Source organism: Trachypithecus francoisi, unplaced genomic scaffold, assembly GCF_009764315.1.
Source record: "Trachypithecus francoisi isolate TF-2019V2 unplaced genomic scaffold, Tfra_2.0 Lachesis_group4, whole genome shotgun sequence".
Classification (NCBI taxonomy): domain Eukaryota; kingdom Metazoa; phylum Chordata; class Mammalia; order Primates; family Cercopithecidae; genus Trachypithecus; species Trachypithecus francoisi.
This window is the reverse complement of record NW_022681469.1, coordinates 9,029,802-9,039,928: the sequence shown is the minus strand read 5'-3', so window position 1 is coordinate 9,039,928 and position 10,127 is coordinate 9,029,802. Positions and strand designations below refer to the sequence as shown.

Genomic DNA, 10,127 nt, shown 5'->3' with positions numbered 1-10,127 from the left:
CACTTTGGAACAAATCGGAAGCTAGGGACTTCCAGATGCGCCACCGCCGTCCCGGGACCGTCGCTCCCGCAAGCGTCCGCACTGCGGCCGGGGTGCGCGGCCTGAGAAAGGCCCGGAGCACGACGCTCTGGGGGCGGCCAGAGCCCTCTTTGAAGTCTGCCGACGGGTTCCGAGCCTCTCATAAGCCAGCCAAGACCGACCAGCCCCGGTGACCACAGGCCAGCCACGCGGTCGCCCGGGGACGCGCGTGCTCCGCAGGGACAAAGGGTCGGGAAACTTGAGCTCCGGCCAGTCCCGGAGAGACCCGGGCTGGTGGTCGCCATGGCAACGGAGTCGGGCCCTCCGAGATCCGCCGCCTTGCTGCAGTAGCGGCGGAGGTGACCCGGCCCGCTCTGGGTGCGGGCCTGCGCCCCGGCCCCGGCCGTCCCTCCCCGCCCCCAGGCCGCGGCCGCGGGAGCCGGCGACTGACCCTCGGCAGCTCCTGTAGTCACGTGGCGCTGGGAACCCGGCGGGGGGAGGTTGGGGACGGGCCTGGCAGTTGTGAACTCGAACCTGCCGCTGTCGCCGCGGCGGGGCGGGGAGCGGGAGTGGGCCGCGGAGGCCGGCCTTCGGGCCCCATGGACGGGCGCCGCGCCCCTGCACAGCCCGCCGCAGAGGTACGGCCCCGGCAGGGGCGCGGGGGGCACCGCGGGCCCGCGGGGGGCCGCTCCACCTGCGGGGCGCGTGACCGTGAGTGTGCGCGACCGTGTGTGAGTGCGCGGGGGGGACGCTGCTGGATCTGCGGGGGTGGGGGAGCGCACCTGCGCACAGGCTCCGCGAGCTGCGCCGTGCGTGGGACCCGAAATGGCTCACTCGCAAGAACGGGACCTGTGTGCCCGGGAGCGTGGACGGAGGACACGCATCAGTACAAAAGGGCGGTGTGGGAGTTCTGCCACCCGCGGGCAGCCACGATGCGGAAGGGGATTCTGACTGAGTCCCGGTCACAGCAGCTGGCCCTGCGCAGCCGCATGGGAAATAGGCCTGGAATTCCTGTCGGGAGGAGGTTGAGGGAAGGGGAGCCAGCAGGGATTCCAGAGTTCCTGCCATAGGCCGGCCTTTGGCCATCAGGGAAAGCCCAGACTCTGGCCACAGAATGGAGAATTCGTTCTGTGACCTTAGCAGGGAAGGAAGTGATCCCCAAAAGTGATCCCCAAAGACAGCAGTGTGCTTCCTTGTTGAAGGGGCACATTCATTTATTAATCCAATGTCCATTAAGGTCACTCTGCCAGGCAGGGTGTGGGGCTTATGGCTGGTGCTCGTGGCTTTGTGGGGGGAGGGGTTGTGGCTGGTGAGGACACAAAGCTGACTGCCCTAGAGGAGCTCAGAGCCTCACTCCTGTTTTCTCTCCCCTCCCCACAGGTAAGGCTGGCCTCTCTGCAGTCAGAGGTCTGAGCTCTGCCATGGGGGTAGGGGTGTCTTTATTGCTGCAGTTTTCTCTGACACCTGGGGGCTACCGGAGTGTGGGCCGAAGCAGGCGCTGCAGCCGCGGAAGTATTCCCAGGAACATCCCCAAGAGGAGCTGGAAAAAGCCTCATCCCCAGCTCTGCAGTCTCCAGGGTAGAGTCTGTCCTTTGCTGTGCTCCCAAACCACTCCACAACTAGGGTGCACAGGCGTCCCCATCCCGGCGGAAGGAAATGGCCCTTTCTCATATCCTGGGGTCTTCCCTGCACAGTCCGACACTGGGAATGAGTGACCTTTGTGTTCCCTGAGAAGAGAGTGGGCTCTAGGGAATTTAGAAGGATGTATCTGGAGCTTGTGAGCAGGCACAGAAGGGCCCTTAGGAACCTAACTGCTTCCTTCCTCCTTCCGCGGAGGAGGCTCCTGTGCAGGAGTCTGGGCTCCCCTGAGCTGTGGAAGAGCTGAACACGCGGCAGCCCCTGGCGAGGCTGGGGCAGGACCGGGCAGGGGACCGAGATTGCAATCTCATCTTCCCTCCCCTTCTCTTGCCCCAGTTATCTCCAGCACCCCGAGGGAGGCAGAGCCAGTGATCAGACCCTGAAGGCAGCAGGCTGTGGGTGTTCCTTGGATTCAGGGAGAGCATTCCTTCCTGCAATGTCCTAATTTGTGTGGGTGGAAAAAGGCAGGCGGGCAGAATGTGGGCACAGTCTGGGCAGGCAGTGGTCTGGCGTTAGAGTGGTGGGAGTAGCACCCAGGGCTCCGCTTCTGTTCCCGGAGAAGGGCTGTTCTCACTTGTCCTCCAGCCTCCTGCAGAGACTGCAGTTAGTAATGCTGCAAGTGCCTACCCTGTGGGGCTAGGAATGAAAGGCTATAGAAACCTTTTTCGCTGAGATCTTTGCAAACCCAGGCATTTTAGAGGAAAGAGCACTGGCCTGGAAGTTTAAAGACCTGTTCCCCAGTCTTGGTTCTGCTGTTGGCTTACTGTGTCACCTTGGGCAGGTCTCCTCATCTTTGATGCTTCACAGTTGCTTCATCTGTCAAACAGGAAGCTCAGTGTCTGCTTGTCCAGCTTCACAGAGTTGCTGTGCAGCTCAGATGTGGCATAGAAAATAGCAGACACAGGGAGAGGGCAGCAGGAAAGCGCTTGGAAAAGCATAAGGCACTGTAGGGAGCAGTGGCCACGTTTTCTGGTGAGTCTTGTGGCAGGAATATTTGTGCATTCAGCACTGGAGCATTGACTCCCTGTCTGACCCTGGGGTAGCTGCCATGAGCGGGATTCTAGTATCAGAGTCCCTCCCTTCTGGAAGTTTCCAGGGCAATAAAGACATAAGACAAACATCCTTGAAATGTTATCTAAAAATCCAAGATTGAAATAATACGTATCACACAAGGAAACAGGAGAGTAGTCTAGCTCCGTGTCCAGGGTTCTAGGGGTTCATAGATGGCAGCTCCTGTCCGGGGCTGAGGTTGGGAGGGGAAAAACGGGGGCAGGGTGAGTTGGTCTCTGGAGTGACTGTGCTTTTCCACCCTCAGCAGAGGAAGAACCGATGCTGGAACGTCGTTGCAGGGGCCCCCTGGCCATGGGCCTGGCCCAGCCCCGACTCCTTTCTGGGCCCTCCCAGGAGTCACCCCAGACCCTGGAGAAGGAGCCCGGCAGGCTGAGGCAACAAGGCACGTCAGTGGCCCAGTCTGGTGCCCAAGCCCCAGGCAGGGCCCATCGCTGTGCCCACTGTCGAAGGCACTTCTCTGGCTGGGTGGCTCTGTGGCTTCACGGCCGCCGCTGCCAGGCCCGGCTGCCCTTGCCCTGCCCTGAGTGTGGCCGTCGCTTTCGCCATGCCCCCTTCTTAGCACTGCACCGCCAGGTCCATGCTGCTGCCACCCCAGACCTGGGATTCGCCTGCCACCTCTGTGGGCAGAGCTTCCGAGGCTGGGTGGCCCTGGTTCTGCATCTGCGGGCCCATTCTGCTGCAAAACGGCCCATCGCTTGCCCTAAATGCGAGAGACGCTTCTGGCGACGAAAGCAGCTTCGAGCTCATCTGCGTCGGTGCCACCCTCCCGCCCCGGAGGCCCGGCCCTTCATATGCGGCAACTGTGGCCGGAGCTTTGCCCAGTGGGACCAGCTAGTTGCCCACAAGCGGGTGCACGTAGCCGAGGCCCTGGAGGAGGCCGCAGCCAAGGCTCTGGGGCCCCGGCCCAGGGGCCGCCCCGCGGTGACCGCCCCCCGGCCCGGTGGGGATGCCGTCGACCGCCCCTTCCAGTGTGCCTGCTGTGGCAAGCGCTTCCGGCACAAGCCCAACTTGATCGCCCACCGCCGCGTGCACACAGGCGAGCGACCTCACCAGTGCCCCGAGTGCGGGAAGCGCTTCACCAATAAGCCCTACCTGACTTCCCACCGGCGCATCCACACCGGCGAGAAGCCCTACCCGTGCAAAGAGTGCGGCCGCCGCTTCCGGCACAAACCCAACCTGCTGTCTCACAGCAAGATTCACAAGCGATCCGAGGGGACGGCCCAAGCCACCCCCGGCCCGGGGAGCCCCCAGCTGCCAGCCGGCCCCCAGGAGTCCGCGGCCGAGCCCACCCTGGCGGCACCGCTGAAACCGGCCCATGAGCCGCCGCGGGGGGCCCCGCCAGTGTCCCTGCAGGACCGGGTCGAAGCGCCCCCCTCCCTCTACAGCTGCGACGACTGTGGCAGGAGCTTCCGGCTGGAGCGCTTCCTGCGGGCCCACCAGCGGCAGCACACCGGGGAGCGGCCCTTCACCTGCGCCGAGTGCGGGAAGAACTTCGGCAAGAAGACGCACCTGGTGGCGCACTCGCGCGTGCACTCCGGCGAGCGGCCCTTCGCCTGCGAGGAGTGCGGCCGCCGCTTCTCCCAGGGCAGCCATCTGGCTGCGCACCGGCGCGACCACGCCCCCGACCGGCCCTTCGTGTGTCCCGACTGTGGCAAGGCCTTCCGCCACAAGCCCTACCTGGCGGCGCACCGGCGCATCCACACCGGCGAGAAGCCCTACGTCTGCCCCGACTGCGGCAAAGCCTTCAGCCAGAAGTCCAACCTGGTGTCGCACCGGCGCATCCACACTGGCGAGCGGCCCTACGCCTGCCCCGACTGCGACCGCAGCTTCAGCCAGAAGTCCAACCTCATCACTCACCGCAAGAGCCACATCCGGGACGGCGCCTTCTGCTGTGCCATCTGTGGCCAGACCTTCGATGACGAGGAGAGACTCCTGGCCCACCAGAAGAAGCACGATGTCTGAGACGGTGGGCGGGGCGGTGTTGGCTGAGAGAGGGCTGGGGTCCTTCGTGGTGGGAGTTGCAGTGGCCTGGGGGTGCCTGCCTGGTGCTGGAGTAGGGGACAATGGGAATCCCAGAGGGGATAGAAGACGCGGGGAGTGATCTAGGTGGGCCCTGTTAGCAAGAGAGGTCAACCCCGGTGGCTAGAGAACCCACTTCCAAGTGCAGGGACGCCGGCCTCCAGCTGGTGTGTGCTAAGGTTCCATCCTGACTGCCCTGTGCCCTGGAAAAGTAGCAATAGCATCTGCCCCTTAGAGCCCTCTGGCTAGAGGAGCCACCAGTGGAAAGGAAAACCTCCCATCCTCTGGTGTTAACGCCTTAATGTCCCTGTCTTTTACTGTAAGTTACTTCAGATCATTTTTGGAAGTAGGTGAGGTACAGTTCTGTAAATGAATGCTCTGGGCTAGATACAGCTTGGAGAACCTGCTGGCCTTGTTAGACAGCACTTGGGCCTTTGCCAGCAGCAAGAGGTGAAGCCGAGCCATTCTAACCTCCCCTTCCCCTCCCACCTGCCCCCTGCATAGGCTCCCAGACTTGGAGAGACCCATCTGCTGTTAGCACTTCCGTCCTCGTCCTTCCCAAAGAGCAGACCCCCAGGGCGTCTACTCCTTGGTCTGTCTCGCTTTGTCTGTCGCCCCTCCCAGCACTGAGAGCCTCCCCTGGCTGTCAGCAGCACTGTGTCCAGGCTCTTGTCTGGACACCGCAGCCCCTCCTTTGCTCCTTCCAGAGCTCAGCATGTCATGGCAAGGACTGCCCCATTGGTGATGGAGGGCCAGCTGAGAGGAAGTTACCGGTGAGTTTCCTTTTCACCATTTCTAGCATATGGACACCTGGCCTCTGCTTGAGCACTTAGGTGACAGGAACTTCCCCACCTCCTGAGGCCCTGGATGATTCTAATTGTTAGAAATCCTTCCTTATAATGAATGAATTCTGCTTTCCTATAATTTCTACCTATTTGGCCTTGTTCTGTTCTCTGGAACTAAACAGAACAACCATTTATCCCCCCTTTTCAAACTAGAGAATAAAGATTTGGTTTTGGAACTGGTGGCTGGGGAGTATTCCTTTTTCCTGGGGAGCTGCGGCATGTCAGGAGGAGCAGAGGCATGTCAGGGGGAGCAGCATGCTCTCCTCCCTAGAAGGCCAGGGTGGGTGGGGGGGTACTGTGGGTGGGACTCTGGCCACAGGCCACATGCCCAGCTTGTTGAGCTCTGGCACCCGGCCTCAGTTCTTCCCTGAGCATACCCAGGCAGTTGGACTAATTCTCTGGGTGGTGGGCCGAGGCTCTGGAGAACTGTGGTGGGTGGAATGCTCTCAGCTTGGTCCCAAGATTTATGTTCTTGGTCACTTGCCCTCCTAGGTGGGCCCAGTGACACCGAATCTTTCTCACCACCTGGGCCTTTATGAAACTCCAGCGAGCGCTATGAGCTCTTTTGAGGGGTGCTGGGTGTTAAACAGACTTTGGTTATACCTGGACTCTGCCTCCAGTAGCCCTTCAGAGGCTGGACAGACGAAGGAGCCTCTGGGAGGGGAGGCGGTTCCCAGCAGCTAAGACAGCACTTGGCTTCCACACTCCACACACCCGGGATTCAGCGTTCTTTGAGGTTGTTGTCAAGCCCAACCTGGGTCCACTTGCCCAGTGTTTGCAAAGCCTAACACCGACAGATTTGCAGCCAGAGAAAGTGAGGCGTTTATTGTAGAGCACCAGGTGAGGAGAATGGACAGCTAAGGCTCAAACTCCCTGATGGCTTATAAGCAAGGGTTTTTAAGGCAGGAGTGGGGAGGTTTCAAAGTGAGTTAGAGGCTGAGGAATTTCTGGAACTTCCTTATCCATTTTCTGGTTCCAGTCTGTCTGAAGTCTACGCTGGGATTGTCACGTGGTGACATTGGTGGGGGTCCTGGTTCCTGAAAAACAACTCAAGGATATATGTCAAGATGTTATCTTTAGGCTGGGCGTGGTGGCTCATGCCTGTAATCCCAGCACTTTGGGAGGCTGAGGCGGGTGGATCACCTGAGGTCAGGAGTTCAAGACCAGCCTGGCCAACACGGTGAAACCCCGTCTCTACTAAACGTACAAAATTAGCCGGTGTGATGACGGGCCCCTGTAGTCCCAGCTACTAGGGAGGCTGAGGCAGGAGAATTGCTTAAAACCGGGAGGCGGAGGTTGCCATGAGCCGAGATGGTGCCACTGCACTCCAGCCTGGGCAAGAGAGTAAGACCTTGTTAAAAAAAAAAAAAAGAAAAAAAGGTGTTATCTTTAGTTTCTTTGAGGAAGCTAACATTCTGTGACTATTACTTGAGTGACTATTGTTTAAGCTATTATTACTTTCTTGCTTAGCGGGTTATTTATTTACTTCCCCAATTCCTGGCTGCAGGGCTAGCTAGGTGCCTGGAATTTGCCTTGAACGGACTCACATTTTTCTTTATTCTCATGCTTTTCAAGTGATGGGCAGAACCCAGCAGGCTCCTAGGAGGGGTCTCTGAGGCTGGGCACGGTGGCTCACGCCTGTAATCCCAGCACTTCAGGAGGCCGAGGCAGGTGGATCACCCGAGGTCAGGAGTTTGAGACTAGCCTGACCAACATGGAGAAACTCTGTCTCTACTAAAAATACAAAATTAGCAGGGCATGGTGGTGCATGCCTGTACTCCCAGCTACTCAGGAGACTGAGGCAAGAGAATCACTTGAACCCCAGAGGCAGAGGTTGCAGTGAGCTGAGATTGCGCCATCGTACTCCAGCCTGGGCAACAACTCTGCCTCAAAAAAAAAAAAAAAAAGAAGAAAAGAGGGTCTCTGCTCCATCTCAAGGTCAGGTCAGACTTTTCAGGTGTCAGTTGCTAGGCAGGAAAGGGGGGCTGATTTGGTTCTGTCCTACAGTGCCTCCCTGGCCGGCCTGTTGTAGGACTCCCGGTTTCTGTGAGCAGTCACCCTGTATGCATCCCTGAATTGGTGGTTTCATACAAATTTGAGTACCTGTTTTTACCAGGCATTAATAGGTTCTTTTCTTGCCTGTGTTAGTAATTTCTGCATATATCACCAGCATTTAGCACAGAGCACATAAGAATAACCACAACTTGTTGACGTGAGTGGCACCTGGTGAAGTTTACCTAAATTATCTCATGAGTCCTTGTGTGGGAGGTAGTCTTCTTTTATATATGAAAACAGGCCGGGCGCGGTGGCTCAAGCCTGTAATCTTAGCACTTTGGGAGGCCGAGACGGGCGGATCACAAGGTCAGGAGATCGAGACCACCCTGGTTAATACGGTGAAACCCCATCTCTACTAAAGAATACAAAAAACTAGCCGGGCGACGAGGCGGGCGCCTGTAGTCCCAGCTACTTGGGAGGCGGAGGCAGGAGAATGGCCTAAACCTGGGAGGCGGAGCTTGCAGTGAGCTGAGATCCGGCCACCGCACTCCAGCCTGGGCCACAGAGCCAGACTCCGTCTCAAAAAAAAAAAAAAAGAAAAGAAAACATTTGCCCACAGTCATATAACTGGTAATCACCAGAGGCAGATTCAAATTCAAGTCTGTCTGACTCCTGAAACCTGTGCTCTTGACAACTGCTGTGTACTTAGTGGATGAATGCTGTGTGCTGCTGTTTTTGCTTAAGATAAGTATTAAATGCCAACTGTGTGGGTGGGGCTTAAAGTGTGTAGGATGGAAAGAACAGCTTCAAAGCTCCATTTTGGCTTATGGAGTCACTTAAAAACCTGTGTAATTGATGACAAGTTATCTGTCAAAGCCTGGGAGCAGAGGGTGTGGTCTCAAGAAAGCCCCAGTCACATTTTTTCTCTTTGAGGGAACACAGGGTTTCCAGGGAAGGGGAGATGGCCAGGAAAGAGTAGACCGATGTCTGGAAATGATGGGCAGGGAGCAGGGGCAGGTCCTTGGGTTGGCATCTAGGTTAGTATTGGAGGTATTAGGGACAGGATGAGGGTGAGCAGGGATCTAACCAGGGGTCCTAACCTTTTGAAAAATCCCGTTTAAAGGAAATAGTCTGGGATATGGGGAAAGTGGGGTATGGGTGTCCTCAGTGCTTCGCTGCCCTCTGCTTGTTGTGGGGTTGGGAAAGAGGTCCACAGGACAGAAAGGTCACACAAGTGGCCTTGAGGGGACTGGTAAAGCAGGAACAGAGTCAAATTGTGCATGGTTCCTTCCTGAGTTCCTTGATGGGTGGCCCAGTGGTTCTGAAGCCCTTGCTCTGCCTGGTTCATCACCGTAGCAGTCACTGGGGAGGACTGCCTGGGTTGTAGGGGTCTGCTGGCAGGAGCTGCCCTTCTCTTCTGAAGAATCCACAGTTTTTCTTTGTTTTCTTCTACAATTACAAAAGCATTAAATTATCTTTAAAAATAAATAATTCAGATCTATTTAATGTGAATGCTCTCCTTCATTCCCCTATTCCACTCCCCAAATCCTTTTTGTTTACACTGTGAAAAGTTTGAGGAGTATTCTCCTAACATTTTTTTCCTGTGTATTTGCAAACACACATGCAGCCTCTCCCCTCAGCTTTTTTTTCTTCTTAATGGAAATAGGATCCCAGAGGTTCTCCATTCTTTCCACCTCTGAAATACCCTTGGTCATGGGATGCCAATCTGGAGGAAGTCTGCTCTGTAAGGAGGAAACAGGCCCAGAGGGTGGAAGTGAGCCCCATCGGTGGGAGTCCTGATTTCTGAAAAACAACTCAAGGACATATGTCAAGATGTCATCTTCAGTTTCTATGAGGAAGCTAACATTTTGTGACTCTTATTTGGGTACTATTGTTTAAACTATTACTACTTTCTTGCTTAGCAGGTCATTCATTCACTTCCCTAACTGCTGGTTGCAGGGCTAGCGAGGCGCCTGGAATCTCCCTTGAAGGGACTCAAATGTTTATTTTCGTGCATTGAATGGGGGGCTGGTGGCAGACCCCTAAGAGAGGTTCCTGCTCTGTCTCAACACTTGTAGCCAGTGGCAAATCTGGAACTAGAATATTGGTCTCAGCAACAGGAATGTACTCCACAAGCCTTTGTAGAACCTCTTCTAGGTACTCTTCTAGAAAATAAGCTAGGTGTGGTGGTGCATGCCAGTAGTCTCAGGCGTAGCCGAGGTGGGAAGATCCCTTGAGGCCAGGAGTTTGAAGCTGAAGAGTATTATGATTGTGCCTGTGAATAGCCACTGTACTTTAGCCTGGGAAACATAGCAAGACCCCGTCTTTAAAAAAATAAACAGGAGAACGAGACTCTAAAGTGTTGATAGCTAGTGATGTGTGGCCTCTTTATAGGGTGTGTATGATTTTGTATTTTACAAATCCTTCTATAGATAATATAACCAAATTAACGGTAAAAACTCAGTAACGTATGCAGGCAACTAGAAAATTATTAACCCTATTTTATAGAGGAATAAGTCAAAGTCCAAAAACAGAAAAGTA

General features: G+C 56.2%; 1 protein-coding gene across 11 annotated transcripts; it reads left to right on the top strand.

Annotated features, from left to right (window-relative positions):
- The first annotated feature begins 504 nt into the window (after positions 1 to 504).
- On the top strand, positions 505 to 5,771 carry REPIN1 (replication initiator 1). Of its 11 annotated transcripts, none has more exons than XM_033194135.1 (4): positions 505 to 656; positions 1,399 to 1,596; positions 2,484 to 2,628; positions 2,972 to 5,771. In XM_033194135.1, the coding sequence occupies exon 4, from the start codon at positions 2,986 to 2,988 to the stop codon at positions 4,687 to 4,689; it is 1,704 nt and encodes a 567-aa protein (XP_033050026.1). In that variant the 5' UTR covers positions 505 to 656; positions 1,399 to 1,596; positions 2,484 to 2,628; positions 2,972 to 2,985; the 3' UTR covers positions 4,690 to 5,771. The 11 variants fall into 11 exon arrangements, with proteins under 11 accessions (XP_033050026.1, XP_033050028.1, XP_033050031.1 ...); XM_033194136.1 differs by having other exon boundaries at positions 525 to 656; positions 2,975 to 5,771; XM_033194138.1 differs by having other exon boundaries at positions 598 to 729; positions 2,975 to 5,771.
- Positions 5,772 to 10,127: the final 4,356 nt, after the last annotated feature.